The sequence below is a fragment of the Diospyros lotus genome, chromosome 11, assembly GCF_014633365.1.
Source record: "Diospyros lotus cultivar Yz01 chromosome 11, ASM1463336v1, whole genome shotgun sequence".
Taxonomy (NCBI): Eukaryota; Viridiplantae; Streptophyta; class Magnoliopsida; order Ericales; family Ebenaceae; genus Diospyros; species Diospyros lotus.
In genome coordinates, this window is record NC_068348.1 from 11,106,418 (window position 1) to 11,126,168 (window position 19,751).

A 19,751-nucleotide genomic window follows, 5' to 3' on the forward strand; every position below is an offset into this window, starting at 1 on the left:
TACTGCGGTAGTGCCGGCGTGGTGTCAAGAGGCGATTGATAGCTATGATGGGGATGAGCAGATGAAGAAGACGTTAGAAGAAGTGGTGGTATCGCCGAGGAGGGCTGATGGTTACACCTTAACAGAAGGGCTGTTGAGGTACAAGGGGAGGATTGTCATAGGAAAGGGAGGAAACCTCAAACAGAGAATATTGCAAACTCTACATGAGTCACCAGTGGGTGGGCATTCAGGCATTTAGAATACCTACTTGAGGATTAAGCATATATTCCACTGGCCTAATTTGAGGGGAGATGTCCAAAGGTTTGTGTTAGAGTGCGATACGTGCAAAAGGTGTAAGCTGGAACATGTGGCCCACCCGGGCCTCCTACAACCTCTGCCTATACCAGACAGGGCTTGGACGAGCGTGGCCATGGACTTTGTCGAAGGGATGCCTAAGTCAAAAGGAAAAGATAGTGTGATGGTGGTGGTGGACAAGTTTACCAAATTTGCTCAGTTTATTGGGCTAGCTCACCCCTACACGGCCAAGGAAGTGGCTCGGTTGTTCATTGACAGGGTGGTTTCCCAGTATGGAGTACCAAGAACCATTGTCTCAGATCGTGACAAGGTTTTTACCAACCGATTTTGGCAAGAGCTCATGGGATCCATGGGAATCTGGCTCAATATGTCAACAGCCTACCATCTGCAAATGGATGGGCAGACGGAACGAGTGAATCAAGTACTAGAAACATACTTGAGATGCATGTGTATCATGCAGCCAAAGCACTGGCACAAGTGGCTTCCCCTAGCTCAATGGTGGTATAATTCCACCTATCACTCAACCTTAAAGATGTCTCCCTATGAAGCATTGTATGGGTTTAAACCCCCGCTGCTGCTAGCTGTAAGAGGGCCCTTTACGGAATTATCAGTGGATGACTACTTGCAACAGAGGAGGGAAGTGGTGCAGCAACTAAAACAAGAGTTGGCCTCTGCCAGGAACAAGATGAAACAATTCACGGATCGGAAGAGAAGCGACCGAGAGTTTAAGGTTGGCGAGCAAGTATACTTGCGGCTAAGGTACCAGCATCTGAAGTCCATCAGCCAACAGCCCGTCACTAAATTAAGCCCTAAGTACCTTGGCCCGTTCACCATCATAGAAAAGATAGGCAAAGTGGCCTATAAACTCCAACTACCTGAAGGTACCCACATACACCCAGTTTTTCATGCATCTCTCCTTAAGAAATCCACCGAAATTGAACAAGTCAATTCAGCCTTGCTAGCACTACCTAAGGAGAAGGAGAAGGATGATCAGAAGGAGCCCGAGGCTATCATGGATAAAAGAGTGATTCACAACCAAGGGGTTCCCCTCATTCAAGTTTTGGTGAAATGGGGGCCGGAGGACACTCACAATAACACCTAGGATTATCTTCCAAGCTTACTGCAACATTTTCCGAGAGTTGCGAGCCTCCTCAGCGTTTCTTGAGGACAAGAAACGTCTCAAGGGGGGGAAAGTTGTCACGAACCTGCTGCGGCTATTTTTAAATTTTTGCTCTTAGCCTAGTTAATTTTCTGTTTTGTTGTAATTCCTTATTTCCGTTAGAATATTTCTGCTACAGCTAGCATTCGGTTAGATGTCATGCCACGTGTAAGGCCTGAGGAAAAGACAAAGGAATTGGTTAGGAAATGGATCTGAGGTAATCGGTTGTAACCGCTTGCATGGGCGAGATTCTCCCCACCGAGCGAGTATATTAACTCCTCCACTGATGGAGAGAGGATATGAATGATTAAGAACTTTTCTCCACTACTCTCTCTGTTCTCATACTCTTCTCCCTCATTCGCTCTTCTAATTCTTCTTTCTCTCTCTCTCCCTCTGTCCATCCTTGTATCACACTGCTTCAAGGATTCTCTCTTTGTCTATCATGACAGGCTACTTGTAGGAAAATGGATGTTATGTTGATGAATGAATGGAAATTTAGTTCTCTCTCTTAATTCTCCTATCTCTCCCTTGTAGAAGCACCTAATGTCTTGTTATGATTGTTATGGTTGTTGTATTACATATGTTTAGTTGTTATTGTTAGTTGATAGCCAGTAGTCTTGAATTTGTTCTTAAGTTGTAAGGCGGTTCTTTCTGTTATGATTTGAGTTGAGTATATATATCAGCTCACTACTCTCGTAATCTTTATCTTTCATTCTTGATTCTTAATACATTTCGCTCGAGGTATTCTTCTTCTCCTCGCGTCCTGTTTATTTCTTTACTTAGGGTTTCATTACATGGTATCAGAGCCATTTCATTCGTCCTGATGGCCTTGAATCAAGATCGCAATTCGTTCTCTTCTCCTTCCCCTTGTTCTTCCTCGTCCTTATCCTCTACTTCTCAAGTCGATTTCGCAGCAGTAGCGAAGGCCTTCAGCTTTATTCCTATAAAGCATGACTCTAGTAATTACATATTCTGAAAGGCTCAAATACTCGCCACACTGAGGGCATTCGATCTGGTCTCGTTTCTCAACAAGGTTCCACCTCCACCAAAGAGTTTGCCTGATTCGGATGGAGGCAAGTCAGTTGTCAATTCTGAGTACCTGACCTGGATGCGTTCGGATCAACTCTTGCTTGTATGGTTGTTCTCTACAATTGGCGAAGAGGTTTTAGCGCAGGTGATTCATTATGAATCATCTACCGAGGGGTATGGCTTTCTTTAGAGAATCTTTATGCTAGCCAAACAATAACTAAGTCCTTTCAATTGAAACAGAAATTACGGTCAATTAGGAAGGATGATCTCTCTATAAATGATTATATTCTTAAGATCAAAACAATCGGTCATGCTCTGGCAACAATAGGCAAGCCACTAACTGATAAGAACTTACTACTTGCCATATTAAATGGACTAGATCAGGAATACAAGACTATTGTGAGCCTAGTGACTTATCAAATGGACGAGATTGATTTGGAAAAAGTTCAGTACTTACTTTTAATGCAAGAGCAAAGGTTGTCTGCCAGCACTCATCTTCTTCGTCTATGACTACTTTTGATTCACTGAATTCAAGTATGCATGCAAATGTTGCAAATATTGCTAATGTTCCTACACGGAATAGTACTGGTTTTGGTAATAGTAGTAGAGGAGGTAACACTATGAGAGAGACAAGTTATATGAATAGAGGAGGACGAGGTCGAGGTCGCACATCTAACAGGCATGTTTACTGTCAACTCTGTTGGAAATCGGGACACTTTGTGTATAAGTGTTACCATCGGTTTGACAGAAACTTTCAATGATTTCCTAACCAGAGCTTTGGTGATTTTGGTCGGTCCAATGGTGATAATTAGTTTAATTCAAGGGCTTATATGGTTGCCTTTAGTGACTCTAATGGTGCTTACATGAGTGAGGCGGTTATATATTAGGTTCTCTTTATGAACATCCTCCTAAACCTTCGTCTGATAATCATGTTGCTCAGTCTTCCTTTTCAGATCCCTCTAGTTTGTTAAGTCTAGGGCAACCAATCATATTACCTCTATTCTGAGCAATTTGTCTCTGCATACATCGTATAATGGTGGGGACAGAGTTTCTATAGGAAATGGTAAGAAGCTACATATTTTCTCATGTTGGTACTAGTCACTTATGTACTCATCTTAAACCTGCTACCTTTCTCTCCATTCCTAATGTTCTCCATGTACCTAGTATGAAGAAAAATTTACTTGTGTCTCCCAATTAACTCGAGACCATAATACTATGGGTGAATTTCACTCAAATGTTTGCTTGATTAAAGACAAAGCTACAGGACAAGAAGCGCGGGGACACCTTAAGGATGGGCTCTATCAGCTGTTACCAGCATCTTGGCCTGCAGCTAACAGTGTTTCAACCCAACCTCTAGCGTCCTTGCCTGTTTCTTCATCTGTGTTTCCATTTAGTACATGTAATACTAGAACATGTAATAGACAACTCATTTAGTCATGAGCTGTCTAATGTCATAAATGTAGGTCAAAGCACCAATGTTTGTCAAGAATGGCATAATAAATTAGGTCATCCTTCTTTCCCTGTTCTCAATCGTGTATTGAATAAAATTGGTGTATCATGTTCTTCCTCTGATTTGGTCTTTTGTGATTCTTGTAAGATTGGCAAACTTAGCCAACTTCCTTTTTCTAATCATGATATCACAGTTACTACACCATTGGAATTGGTTTATTATGATCTTTAGGGCCTATGTCTGTTATTTCTGTTCAAGGGTTTAGTGATGCAGTCACCAATCAAGATCTGGCCCAAAGCCGACCCGACCCATAGTTCTGAAAGGCGCGAGGCACAGTGAGGCGCAAAAGGTCCTGGAGCCTGAGACGCGCCTTTGTGAAGCGAGGCGCACCTTTTAGGAAAAAAACTCAAAATCTTGTAAAATCATAAACAACTATCAAATTATCAATAATAACACATTCATATCATTCATGATTCATTATCTTCAAATTCTATAAACTAACAACATCAACGTTAATTCATTCATCATGCAAATTCTAAACTAGAAACATTATCAAAGTTCAAACTTAAAGTCTCAAACTTCACCAAGTACCAATTATAATGCAAAGTTCTAAACAAACACATAAGCACTACAAATCCACAATCAATATAAAGAAGTTTTTTAATCAATCATCATTAAGGAGATCAACAACATCAAGGTTAATATCTTCATCATCCCCTTCAATCACCCCTTCATCTTCTTCTTCATCTCTCAATTCTTCTCCCTCTTCCAAGTCTTCATCATCTTCAGTCCTTGCCTCGCTTTCCTCCTCCTCTTCAATCTCCTGAGTTACTCGCCGCTTTGAAGTCGAAGCCGAAGTTGATCCCAATTGTGATCGAGTTTGTTTAGTTCTAAATTGATAACTAGGCTCTCCAACTCCTGCAGCCGCAACAACATTACTTCATGTCAACCCATCCCCAACATCATCTGGAAAAACAATTTCATCATCTTTATCATTCTCCTCATCAAATTTTTCAGTCAACCATTCATTGCTTTCATCAATGTCGGTCAATATGATAGGGTCAATGGTATCATGCATTTGATACTGATGCCTCAATGCTCTATTGTATTTCACAAACACCAAGTCGTTTAAACGAAGTTGATCAAGCCTATTTCTCCGTTTAGTATGAAGCTGCAACAATTTATGCAAAAACATACTAAGAATAAGCTACATGAAACAAACCAACTACTAATAAAAATTGTAAATGTTATATGTACAATGCACTTATATTTTCAAACACATTCCAATTACGTTCACACCCAGATGAACTACAAGTCAAGCTGAGAATTTTAATTGCAAATTTTTGCAACGTGGGTGTTGACATTCCATATGAAGCCCACCATTCAGCTGTCTAATAATGTGTTATTATTGATAATTGTTTGATAGTTGTTGAATGATTATATATATAATGTAATATATATATATGTGTGTACCTAGTGATTTCTCAGCTCTCTTTCTAATAGCCATATAGTTTCCAAAGAACCCATCTGCATTGTTATACATTGAAAGCTCAGCATCAATTTGGTCTTGAACCTTTACATCTGGATTTAACTTTCTAATGCATTCATATAAACCAGTCATGATCTCTGGATCTATACGTTCAGCCTTGTAGAAATATTCTGGATTCAAATACCAACCAGCTGCGTGCAAGGGACAATGAAGCTGAACATCCCATCGATTATTAATGATCTGAAAAATGGGTGCATACTTTTTTTCATCCCCATTAAAAGAGTTAGCAATCGCTTCTTTGGCCTTATTCATGGCCTCATATATGTATCCCATAGCAGGCTTCTTCTCACCATCCACTAAGCGCAATACACGCACCAATGGACCAGCCACCTTTAAAGCAAATACAACATTGTTCCAAAATGAAGGCATCAAAATCACTTCTACAACCTTTTTAGCCCCCGCTTCTTTTACCCACTTGCTTGTCATCCACTCCTCGAAGGTAAACATCCTTCTAAGGTTGCTTTTCAGACTATGCATCCTGCCCAAAGTGATAAAGGCAGTTACAAACCGTGTTTTTGCAGGCCTCAACAACTCTTTCTTGTCAGTAAACCTTCTAAGCATATTTACTAGACCCGAACGAGTATAGATATAGCTATTCACCATAACAGCTCTCTTAAATGTCTTCTTCATATTAGGCAACTTGAAAATATCTTCCAACATTAAATCCAAGCAATGCGCTGCACATGGTGTCCAAAACAACGTAAGATATTTTGTCTCCAAAAATCTTCATATTATTATTTAGAGTGAAATTAACAAGATATTAGTAAATAATAAACATCTAATGAATATTCAAATTGTTCTATTTATAAACATAATACAAATTACAAAAATGAATTTCATACCTGCTAAAACATTGTTTGAAGCACTATCAGTGACCACTTGCACCGAATTTCTTACTCCAATCTTTTCCACACATTTACTTAATAATTGAAACATCTTTTCCCCAGTCTTTGAATAACTAGAACCATCAACAGACTCCAAGAACATACTTCCTTTAGGAGAATTGACTAAAAAGTTAATCAATGTCCTTTCCCTCTTGTCTTTCCAACCATCTGACAAAATGGAACATCCATATTTGGCCCACGCCTCTTCATGATCTTTCATCATTTCACGAGTGGCTTCCACCTCTTGTTTGAGAAGGGGAACCCTGACTTCATGGTAACTAGGCGGCTTCACACCCGGACCATACTGACCAACTGCTTCTATAAATACTTTAAAATTGTCATATGTCACTGCATTGAATGGAATGCCTGCATCATACATCCATCGTGCAAAGCTTCTACAAACTCGAGCTCTTAACTCTTTTTTTGCAAAATCATGCTCACCCAACCTTGTTTACTTTCCTTTGCCCTTGCTTTTCAACACATTAACTTCTGAGTCTTTAAGAAAAACATCAAGTGGACCCTTTTGTGTTGGCCCTTTAACACTACCAACACTACCAGTACCGCTTCCACTTCCGGTAGATACATTGGGTCTTTTTCTACTTTGAGACAGCGGCTCATCATCATCATCATCATCATCATACCCTTCACCAAATTGAAAATCATCATCTAATGATGCTATATTTCGCTCATCCCTATTATTTTTCTTCTTTTGCATGTACTCTCCAATATCTTCTTTTACTGATGGAGGACATTTTGGACAAACTTTAGTATTCCTAAAACCGCCCACAAGATGTTGTTTCGCCCAAAATATACCACCTTTTGTTACTTTACGACAAAATTTACATGTGGTGGTATTTCTATCATTCGGATCAACTTCAAAATAATTTCATGCCGGATCCGTTTTGGAAGTAGTTGACTACATTTATTGGGCTGTTGCAACACAGTTTCAACTTCCACAAAATTCTCCTAATGATAGAAATAAACTATAAAGACTTAAAAGAGATATCAGCAACCAGCTGCCAGCAAAAGAAATTAGGCAAGAATGCAAGAAATAAACAAATAAAATACAAGTAAAAAACTTACAAGATAAGAGAAGACCGTGGGCAGCCTGCAGCTTCAACTTGAAGAGCAGATGAGAAGAGAGGCGAGGAAGAGAGGAGAATAGAGGAAGAGGGCGCAGCTGGAGAGGAAATTAACAAGCTAGGAGCTGGGCATGGCTGGATAGGAGAGGAAGAGAGTAGGCAAGTGCTGCTGGAGAGTGGAGAGGAAAGGAAGAAGAAGATCAAGGGGTCGCGGCTGGATAGGAGAGGAAGAAGAAGATCGGGCCAGCTGGAGAGGAGAGGAAGAGAGGAGGCAGGTGTTGCTAGGGCTAGAGAGGAAGAGGAAGATCAGGCGAGCAGCGAGCTGGAGAGGAGAGGAAGAGAGGAGGCAGGCACGGCTGGGGCTAGAGAGGAAGAGGAAGATCAAGTGAGCTGGAGAGGAAGAGAGGAGGGGGTCACGGCTGGAGAGGAGAGGAAGAAGAAGATCGCTGGAGAGGAGAGGAAGAGAGGAGGCAGGCGCGGCTGGGGCTAGAGAGGAAGAGGAAGAAGAGGAGGGGGTCGCGGCTGGAGAGGAAGAGAGGAGGGGGTCGCAGCTGGAGAGGAGAGGAAGAAGAAGATCGTTGGAGAGGAGAGGAAGAGAGGAGGCAGGCGCGGCTGGGGCTAGAGAGGAAGAGGAAGATCGGGCGAGCAAGCAGCGAGCTGGAGAGGAGAGGCAAGCGTGGCAGATGCTAGAGTCGGGAGGAGTGAGGAGCGACTGGGCTGCAACATTTAGTTAGAAGACCTAGGTTTCATGAGGCACGCCTCATGCCCCAACGCCTAGGTGCGCAAGGCGAGGGCCTTGCCAAAACTGCCTCGCCTCGGCCCAGGCGAGGCACCAAACTGGTGCCTTAAGGCGCCTCGCACCTAAGCACGCGCCTAGGCGCGCCTTTGATAACTATGACCCAACCACGCCGGAACAATATTTTAATACTTCTTAAAATTTAGAATTCTACTTGATTTAGAATTCAACTTCATGTTGGATTAGGATTTTATTTTTATTAGGATTTTAGTTGGATTTTGTTTACAAATATTAGATGGATTTGGATTAGCCAAATACTATAAATATGCTTAGGATCTAGAGTTTGTAATTAAGTTTTTCTCAATCAAATTTCAGCAACCTATTTGGGTTTTCTTAGTAAAACGGTCTTGTTTTTACGTCTTCTTGAAAGCCAAGCTTCGACCATTGAAGTTTATTCTTTCAAAGGTTTATTTTGGTGTATTTTTTTCACACACGCGCTACACACTACGTCAGGTGATATCAAAGCGGTTAATCAACCAATCAGATTGTCAATCTTGAAGATAACGGTAGCAACCAGCCTCGTGACGGTGATCAGGGGTTGTCCGTAGTTTGGAGAACAATCGAAGAATAACGGGAAGTAACTCGTACTATCCAGTAGCGATTGGAGCAACTTAGCAACCAATTGGGCACCTTACTATGAGTTGATGATGACAGGAACCTGAATAATGGGGTAAATCAAGCCGGAACGAGAAGACCATCCATTAATCATGTCCTTGTTAATCCTAGAAGACTAGTGATTAAAGATAGCGATGAAGAGGATGATTTTGGTCGAGCAATAGCTAACCCTAGTGGTAGAGGGGTTAGGAGGAATGCGCATCAGCACAACCACTGGGGCAACGATGAGTATAAACTAAAAGTTGATATTCCTACCTTTAGTGGAGATCTTGATATTGAGGGTTCCTAGATTGGATCACTGAGGTTGACCGTTTTTTCGAATACATGGAGATCTCAAATAAACGACGAGTAAAGTTAGTGGCTTACAGATTAAAGGGCGGTGCATCTGTTTGGTGGGAGCGATTAAGAGAAACGAGATTGAGGAAAGGCCGACAGCCAATTCAGACATGGAGACAAATGAAGCAGTTGTTAAGAGGTAGGTTTTTACCCCCTGACTATGAACAATATATGTTTGAAGCTTATCAAAGATGTGCACAGGGAATGAAGAGTATAAATGAATATACCTCTGAGTTTCTGCAATTGGCAAAGAGAAACCAATTGTCAAAAAGTGACAATCAACAAGCAACTCGTTACTTGAATGAATTGAAGCCTGCTATTTGTGATAAAATTGGGGTTCAGATGGTTCTGAGTGTGCAAGAAACAAGGAACTTAGCTTTAAAGGCTGAGTTAATGTTGAGTGAGAGAGCTCGTAATGACAACTATCGTCGGTATGGTGGGAATAAAAATAAACAAGCAGCTTTTGATAAAGGCAAGTCGGTTCAGGGAGTGCAACCCTCCAATCCACCCCATACAGTCGACCCTAATAAGGTTACAACAAGGGGAACATTCGAGGTACTACTTCTAATCTTCCAAAATCCCCTAATCCTTATGCAAAGCCTATTCTTTTAAAATGTTTCAAGTGCAATGAGGTTAAGCATCGATCTAGTGATTGCCGAATAAGGAAAACAGTTAACATTGTAGAAAGGGAAGAGGAAGATGTTGCTAAAGAGGAAGTATATTGTGGGCCTGATGGGGAGGATGACGAAGAAGATTATGGACATGGGGAATATACCTGTGTAGTGAGGAAGTTAATGCTATCTCAAAAGAATGAAGATACTACCCAACGATATAAGCTTTTTCGCACGAGGTGTACGGTGAAAGGATAAATCTTTGAGTTGATTATTGATAGTGAATGTCAGGAGAACATCATAGGAAGAGACATGGTGGCAAAGATACAGTTAACTCCTGAAAAACATCCAAGCCCTTACATGATTGGATAGATCAAAGAAGTTGGTGGCATACATGTGAATGAACGTTGCAGGGTGCCTTTCTCTATTGATAAGTACTCCGACAAAGTTTATTGTGATATTGTTGATATGGATGCTTGCCATATTTTATTTGGGAGGCCTTGGCAATTTGATGTGGATGCTAAGCACTCGGGTAGGAAGAACACATATCAGCTTGAAAAAGAAGATGTGTGTTATACTTTGTTACCCATAGTGGAAAAGAATCAAACCAAAGCTTCTAAAGTGGAGGGGCGAAATTTTCTTACCATTACACATAAACACGCTGAGTTTGTGAGGAAGTGTAAGGATACTCGAGAGGTTCACTTATTGGTTATCAAAGGAGAGAGTGTGAGTGAGCTACAGAAGGTGAATCAAATTCCAATGGAGGTGCAGGGATTGTTGGAGGAATTTCATGATGTGGTTCCTGAGGAGTTGCCTAATGAGCTACCTCCTATGAGAGATATTCAACACCACATTGACTTAGTTCCTGGTGCTAGCTTTCCTAACCTACCACACTACAGGATGAGTCTTAGGGATAATGAGATTTTGCGTGAGCGGGTAAAGGAATTGTTGAGAAAAGGGCACATTCAGACTAGCATGAGTCCATGTGCAGTGCCAACATTATTGACACCAAAGAAAGATGGGAGTTGGAGGATGTGTGTTGACAGTAGAGCTATCAACAAAATTACTATTGGGTACAAATTTCCAATTCCTAGGCTCAACGACATGCTTGATTAACTTGATGGGGCTGTGATTTTTACAAAAAATTGATCTTAGAAGTGGTTATCATCAAATCAGAATTCAACCTGGAGATGAGTGGAAGACAACTTTCAAGATAAGAGATGGGTTGTTTGAGTGGTTAGTCATGCCCTTTGGACTAACCAATGCACTAAGCACTTTCATGAGACTAATGAATCAAGTATTACGTGCTTTCATTGGTAAATTCGTTGTGGTGTATTTTAATGATATTTTGATATACAGTAAGTCTATTAATGAGCATGAGGGACATATTCGGGATGTGTTGTGTGTTGAGGGAAAACAAACTTTATGCTAATTTGAATAAGTGTACTTTTATGAGTGAGAGCTTGTTGTTCTTGGGCTTTGTTATAAGCAAAGAGAGCATAAAGGTAGATGAGGAAAAAGTGCGAGTTATTAGAGAGTGGCCAACCCCTAAAAATGTCAGTGATGTGCGAAGTTTCCATGGGTTAGCAACTTTCTATAAGCGGTTTATCAAACACTTTAGTAGTATTGTAGCTCCAATTACTAAGTGTTTAAAGAAAGGAAAGTTCTATTGGGCTGAAAAACAAGAGCAAAGTTTCGTCTTGATAAAAGAGAAATTATGTACCGCTCCTGTCTTAGCTTTGCCAAGCTTTGACAAATTGTTTGACGTTGAGTGTGATGCGAGTGGAGTGGGTATAGGTGTTGTGTTGTCCCAAGAGAAGAGGCCAATTGCATTTTTCAGTTAAAAATTGTGTGAAGCCAGAAGAAAGTGGTCTACTTATGATAAGGAGTTTTATGCAGTGGTGAGATAGGAACATTACTTGATTGCCGAAGAATTTGTTCTTTACACGGATCACCAAGCTCTTAAGTACTTGAGTAGCCAAAGGCAATTGAGGAGTGATATGCATGTTAGATGGTCTTCTTTTATTGATAAATTTCCATATAAAATTGTGCATAAGTCGGGACAACATAATCGAGTGGCGGACGCTTTAAGTAGGCATGTGGATTTGATCAAGACCCTTAGTGTTGAGATTGTTGGGTTTGAGTACTTGAAAGAATTATATGCAACAGACGAGGATTTCAAACATGTGTGGGAACAATGCATGTCTCAACAACCGTCAGGAGATTTCTATGTGCATGATGGGTTTCTCATGAAGGGAAATCAATTGTGCATCCCTTGCACATCCCTTCATGAGAAAATTATTCGGGATTTGCATGGTGGTGGCTTAGCAGGGCATCTTGGCAAAGACAAGACTATTGAAGCTGTTATGGGAAGGTATTATTGGCCAAGGCAAGGAGAGATGTTTCTATTATTGTGACGAGGTGTTATATATGTCAAACAGCTAAGGGGCACTCTTCTAATGCCGGTCCCTACATGCCATTGCCTGTTCCCAATGCTATTTGGGAAGATTTGTCTATGGACTTCGTGTTAGGTCTACCGCGGACCCAACGAGGTATGGATTCTGTTTTTGTAGTGGTTAACAAGTTTTCCAAGATGGCACACTTTCTTCCATGCAAGAAGACGGCAGATGCAGTAACTACAGCCAAACTGTTTTTCAAAGAGATTGTTAAACTACATGGAGTCCCTAAAACTATTACTTCAGATCATGATACAAGATTTTTGAGTCATTTCTGGATTACCTTGTAGAGAATGTTCGATTCATCTTTGAATTTTAGCAGCACAGCACATCCTCAGATTGATGGACAGACAGAGGTGGTGAATCGTACCTTAGGAAATTTGATTCACAATGTTTGCAAAGACAAGCCAAGACAATGGGACCTAGTCATACCTCAACCAGAATTTGCCCACAACAACGTCATGCATAGCTCAACAGGAAGATCACCATTCTCTATCATATACATGAAAGTTCCTAATCATGCATTGGATTTGGTAAAATTGCCAAAGGTACCAGGTTTCAATGTTACAGCTAGTGACTTAGCCAAGCACATTCAAGCAGTTCAGGAAGATGTCAAGCAAAAATTGCATGAGATGAATAAGAAATACAAAACAACAACAGACAAGCATAGAAAGCACAAAGTATTTGCGGTTGGAGATGAAGTCATGATATTCTTGAAGAAGGAACGGATTCCACCAGGACAGTAGAACAAGCTCTAGCCAAAGAAGTATGGTCTTTACAAGATTACAAAGAAGATCAATGATAATGCTTATGTTGTGGATTTGCCAAATCATATGGGTATTTCCAAAACATTCAATGTTGCTAATCTTTCTTTGTATTTGCCAGATGTTGAGTTGTCATACTCAAATCATAATTTGAGGATGAATTCTTCTCAAGTGGAGGTGAATGATGCGGTCACCAATCAAGACCCGGCCCAAAGCCGACCCGACCACGCCAGAACAATATTTTAATACTTCTTAAAATTTAGAATTCTACTTGATTTAGGATTCAACTTCATGTTTCTACTTGATTTAGAATTCTACTTCATGTTGGATTAGGATTTTATTTTTATTAGGATTTTAGTTGGATTTTGTTTACAAATATTAGATGGATTTGGATTAGCCAAATACTATAAATATGCTTAGAATCTAGAGTTTGTAATCAAGTTTTTCTCAATCAAATTTCAGCAACCTATTTGGGTTTTCTTAGCAAAACAGTCTTGTTTTTGCATATTCTTGAAAGCCAAGCTTCGTCCATTGAAGTTTGTTCTTTCAAGGGTTTATTTTGGTGTGTTTTTTTCACACACGCGCTACACGCTGCGTCATTTAGGTACTACATCATCTTTGTGAATACATACACTAGATACACTTGGATTTATCCCTTAAAACTCAAATCTAATGCTCTATCTGTTTTCACTACCTTTCATAAATTTGTTGAAATCCAATTTCAGTCTAAACTTAGAGCCCTACAAACAGGTAATGGGGGTGAATTTAAAGCCTTCTTACCTTATCTTCATGCTAACGACATTCAACCTAGGTTTACCTACCCCCACACTCATTAACAAAATGGTGTGGCCGAGTGAAAACATAGACACGTGGCTGAAATGGGACTAACCTTGTTGTCTCATGCTCAAATGCCCTTGAAGTTTTGGGTGGAAGCTTTTCAAACGTCTGTTCACTTGATAAATCGGCTCCTAGCTGCATCAATTAAGTTTTCAGTTCCTTTTGAGTTGCTCTATCACAAGACACCTAACTACCAAACCCTACAACCCTTTAGTTGTGCCTGTTTTCCTTACCTTCATCCTTACAACAAGCACAAATTTGCTTTTCATTCTACTAAGTGTGTTTTCATTGGTTATACCCAAGCTGGCTACAAGTGTTTGCATCCATCAGGGAGAGTGTATGTATCTCGTCATGTAAAGTTCAATGCCAATGATTTTCCATTTCCTCTCTTGTTTCCTACTCCTACCATGTCTAAGTCTTTATGTCCTTCCTTGGGTTCTTCTACTGGTTTTCTTGACTCTGCAGTTTCTACTTCATCTTCACAATGTCCTCGGACAATACAACCTTTTGTAGCTCCACCATTGCCTAGCTCTCAATCAAGATCTTCAGACCCTTCAGTCACACCTACTTCTCCACCTTCTTCAGTTCCACCTTTGGTTATTCCTTCCTCTAATCATGTTTCCAATTGTCCTAAGCCTAAAGCTACCCCAGCTCCTTCTATCCATCCTATGCTTGCCAAACAACTTGTGACCTCTTCTCCTCATGTCCTAGTGAGTAACCTAGAACCTAGCTCAGTTCATGAGGCACTCTTAGATTCACGATGGGTTAAGGCCATGGGGGAGGAGTTCACTGCCTTACAACGGAATCATACTTGGACCTTGGTTCCCTTTTCATCACACATGAATTTAGAAGGCTGCAAATGGGTTTACCGAGTTAAATATAACGTTGATGGCTCTATCCTAAAATATAAGGCTCGGTTGGTAGCTAAAGGGTTTCATCAAACCCCTGGTGCAGACTATGAAGAAACCTTCAGTCCAGTGATTAAGGCACCCATAATTCGTGTTCTATTCTCTTTGGTCGTTATCTATGGTTGGGACATTCAACAGGTTGATGTAAATAATGCCTTTCTTAATGGGGACCTAACTAAAATAGTATACATGGCTTAGCCTAAAGGCTTTGTTGATCAGCAATTTCCTCATCATGTTTGTCGGCTAAATAAGTCTCTTTATGGGCTCAAGCAAGCTCATAGGGCCTGGTACTCTAAGTTGAGAACAGCCTTACAAAATTGGGATTTCATCAGGTCTACTTCTGATGCTTTCTTGTTTATCAAACGGACACCCAGTTATAGGCTTTTTGTTCCGATTTATGTTGATGATATTCTTCTCACCGGCTCAGACTCCACGGCTCTTAACTCTTGTATTCGTAATTTGGACACTCAATTTGCTCTTAAAACTCTAGGCTCAGTGAATTATTTCCTAAGATTTGAAGCCTATAGAGATACCAATGGGTTATATCTCACTCAATCCAAATATGTGATTGATCTGTTGAAGAAGGCTGCCATGTCAGATTGCAAGCCATGTAGCACCCCTATGACTTCATTAACTGATGATGGGGAGTCTTTTCCTAATCCTGCTCTATATCGGACTTTAGTTGGATCCCTACAATATCTTACATACACACGTCCAGATATAGCCTTTTCAGTCAATAAATTGAGTCAATTTTTGTCTAATCCTAAGACTCAGCACTGGTTGGCTTGTAAACGGCTATTGCGTTATCTCAAAGGTATTGTTGGTATGGGGCTGGTTTTTACACCTTCACTAGATGACTTGACTCTAGCAGTGTTCACTGATGCTAACCATGTGGGCTGCAAGGTCACAAGGTGCTCCACCAATGGGTTTTGTGTCTACTTTGGTCGAAATCTTATTGTTTGGGGATCCAAGAAGCAGTCGGTTGTTGCTCGTTCGGTTAGTGAGGCAAAATATCGGGTTGTTACCCTTGGAGTAACTGAACTCCTGTGGTTGAAATCTCTATTTTTTGAGCTAGGGTATCCTTGTTTGGCTACTCCTATTGTTTGGAGTGATAATCTTGCTGCCAAGAGCATGGCTGAAAATCCAATTTTCCATTCCAAAACTAAGCATGTGGAGATTGATGTTCACTTTGTGCGTGAAAAGGTAGAAAATGGTGAAGTTGAAATTAGATATGTTCCTACCTCAGATCAAGTGGCTGACATTCTCACTAAAGGGCTACCTAAGGCTCGGTCTGAGTTCTTATGTGCTAAACTTGGTATTCGGATGTCCCCTATATGTACCAGTTCTTCTACAGCTACTTTGGCATTTGTGGAGTCTACTTTGAAGGGGCATGTGGAAGCACCAATCAAGAACAAATTCCTGATGCCCACGGAGTTTGATTTGAAGGGGAGTGCGGAAGCACCTAATGTCTTGTTATGATTGTTATGGTTGTTGTATTACATATGTTTAGTTGTTATTGTTAGTTGATAGCCGGTAGTCTTGCATTTGTTCTTAAGTTGTGAGGCGGTTCTTTCTGTTATGATTTGAGCAGTATATATATCAGCTCACTGCTCTTGTAATCTTTATCTTTCATTCTTGATTCTTAATACATTTTGCTCAAGGTATTCTTCTTCTCCTCGCATCCTGTTTGTTTCTTTACCTAGGGTTTCATTACATCCCTCGAATTTTTCCTCTCTTCTCCCCCAATTCTCTCTATTCAGTTCAGTCTCTCCCTCCCTTTCTGCTTTCTCTTTCCCATATTCTTACCAAATTCGTTCTTAAACCTTAGCCAAACCCTAGGGTTGTCACATATACTCAACTAGAGATTAACTAATTGAGGTTTGGCTCAACACAACTATCACTAAACTCTAGTGAGTCACACCTTTAATCTCTTTATCATGAGATCTCTCCTGATTATTAAAAGTGAGTTATGCACACGGGATTGTTACCTAACTTACAACACCTTGTCAAAAATTGAATTTTGAACCAACCGTAACTGGAATTAGAATTACCATGTCTGTCCCAGATACAGACCCACTTGGACATCGTTGGTCCATCAAATAAATTCATCAAGTGACTCACACTCACACACATACACAGCACTGCACTGAGACCAGTCCAGTTTGTTGACTTTTTGATTGATCAATCATCTTGGATTCAAGTGAGTCATATACCATTAGAAATCTGACTGAAAAAGCTGTGTTTTAGAAAAAATTGCATTCAAAATTGAGTTTGTTTGACCCTCAAATCACTGTTTAAAGTCAGCTGTTTGATGTAGCTATGTATAATTGACTGAAGCATCAACTATAGCATCGGCTGTTTGCATTCTGGTTTTGACAGCTGGACCATCAGTCAAGGTTGGTTCGAGGTAGTCTCGGCTGAGGGCTCGCTAAAAATGACAGTCAAGCCTTCATCCTAGGTGCAACTCATCTGTAGCTTCAACTTTAGGCTTCTGGTTCGTGATTTCAAGCCCGTTTCTTGTATGAAACTAACCCACTTGCACTCTTTTACATGCTAAACATGATCTAACATCCATTCACACCTTGTCAAGCCGTCTAAACACACCATATTGTTTTCCTATAATACACATATATGTTCAAAACACTAGTGTTTACCACATATTTACATAAACTACTCAAAATCTAGCATGCATCAAAATTTAATCCTTCAAGCAGGCTTGTACAAGAGCTTCACAAACCTTACTTGTCCTCCTTCGTGCACTCTTCAAAATCTACATATATAAAGATTTGTACAAGAAAATAACATATAGGGGTGAGCTATACTGTTATAAAGCAGCTTGCATGCAACAATGACATGAATAGCATTTACACAATAAAAAAATGCAACCACCACACTAGAGTGTAAGACTACCATGCTTTCCAAGAAATACCATTCAACCCATGCACGGCCATTTTAAGTACTATATGAATTTTATTAATTGTATATGAGCATATTAAAATGAAGTTATACAGGTACTATTATTTTTTTCATTCTCCTCCCTGTTTAAAAATCATAGTTTCAAATATAGCCTTAGGGGTAAAATAGAGCATATGTGTCTAACATGTCTAGTTAGGCATACACTCATCAAACATATTTAAATAGTACAGAATTTAACAGAACTATGCATAAAATGTTCTATGCTTATAGAGTTATAAACATAATTTGCCTGAGATAAGCAATAGAATTACCCAATAAGCATTGAATTTAACATTGACTTTCTGTCCTTGGGCATAAAACTGTCGAACACACGCACTGCAGACACACCCTTGCACCAAATACCCTTGTGCAAATCCATGTTTAATTGGGAGGTTAATCTTCAGTAAATATAAAGTAGATACAGCAGAAAACAAGTCATCAAACTCTAGCATCTAGGATTATAGTGTCACAAGACAAATTGACCATCCATCTGGACACTCCACATGCCAAAAGAAGCCTGGATTGAATTCAGAAAGTTCACAACTATCAAAGGTATACGAATAGATCATAAATCCTAGAACAGTTCTTCGTTGAATTGTTAGAAGGAACCTACGCATTTTTTCTTATTTTATTGCAAAAGGAGTTGGAATTAAACAAGAAGCGATTCTTTCTTATAGCCAGTAAACGGTAAAAGATGAAAAAAGAAGCAACCTGAGTTGGTTCAGATAGGGCATCCGGAAACTGATCCGGCTCGAATTCATCCGATAATTTCTTCGTTACACATCTACTGAGTAATAATCTGGAACGCTGACCTAATAATTGAACCCCAAAGGGAAAATAAATACTAAAAAACTAAAACAATCATGAACGACATTAAGTTTACAGGGAAAAAACCGTAAAAACGCAGTAGTTCTGCAGAGAGGAAAGTATTCAATTGTAAGATGAACAGCATACCGAAACATTTTCAACCAAAAAAAGAAGACAAATATCTAAATTTAACACAGAGAGACCTGAGAAATAGCGGCATTTTGGCGGAAAATGAAGAAGCGTATTGTTTGGGATGGAGGAGATATTATTAATGTGGCAGAAAGGCGAAAGAAAGGGTGGATAGATCTGGAAGCATGACGACGATTGCTGAAGAAGCCGAGCAGCGGAAGCCATTTGAGAGGCAAACACACGATTCTTCTTCTCCTCGGAGGTCGGAAGATTGCAGACGTCAACTCAGTGAAGAAGTTTGAGAGAGAGACAGAGAAACCATGGCCTGGTTTTGATGCTTTTGAAGCCCCAATCCCAAAGCCGATGGGCTCTGCAAGTAGCATTATGGCAAGTAGCATTGTTCACGTCATCTGGTATTGATAGTGATGCGGATCGCAAATAAAAATTAGTCCAACAAATTTATTAGGCTATGTTTATATAAAAGGATTATTTTTACTCAAATTCAACTTCTCAAAGTGTTTGATTGATCAAATTTTTTATGAAAAAAAAATTCTCTTGTGATTCAGCAGTTGCAGCGACCAATACAGAAAGGTCTGGGCTATTCAACGAGCCCTTCAAATCTCATCTATTGAATTGTTAGCAAGGGTTGTCTACATCCCATTATTTTTTGGAGGCCTATTGCAAGTATCCAATTTGTGGGGTCTCAAATCAAACCTTCTTAATTCCTAAACCATTTGTGTCCCCCCCCCCCCACCCCCCCAATCAAACCTTCTTAATTCCTAAACCATTTGTGTCCCCCCCCGGCTCTCTCTCTCTCTCTCTCTCTCTCTCTCTCTCTCTCTCTCTTCATTAGTCAAACAATGACAACTCTCTTCATTAGTCAAACAATGACAACGTGGTGGGTTTCATGGTAGCCTAAAAAGGCAATATAACATGGTATTAGGGATAATAGTGGCTTGAATTTCACAAAGAAAATGAATCAAAGAGTTGGATGGCGACAATGATGAGTTATGGTGGCAGTGCTAGTGTTACGACAAGTAATAAATTAGAAAATGTTATTGCAGGAATATAACAACTAAATTTGTTTATC

At 40.1% G+C, this 19,751-nt stretch overlaps 1 protein-coding gene across 7 annotated transcripts in view; it reads right to left on the reverse strand.

Annotated features, from left to right (window-relative positions):
- LOC127812531 (probable sodium/metabolite cotransporter BASS5, chloroplastic) overlaps positions 1–19,203 on the reverse strand; it is a 41,911-nt gene extending 22,708 nt beyond the window's left edge. Inside the window, exons 1-3 of one of the 7 annotated variants that reach the window (XM_052352943.1) lie at positions 18,736–19,024; positions 18,437–18,537; positions 17,508–17,540 (exon numbers count right to left, since the gene is read on the reverse strand). In XM_052352943.1, the coding sequence (XP_052208903.1) occupies positions 17,508–17,540; positions 18,437–18,537; positions 18,736–18,886 (285 nt within the window). In that variant the 5' untranslated portion in view covers positions 18,887–19,024. Of the gene's footprint in view, positions 1–17,507; positions 17,541–17,997; positions 18,090–18,436; positions 18,538–18,735 lie in introns of those variants that run through there. The other 6 variants (XM_052352944.1, XM_052352947.1, XR_008025941.1 and 3 more) reach the window with 6 other exon arrangements.
- Between the last annotated feature and the right edge of the window lie 548 nt (positions 19,204–19,751).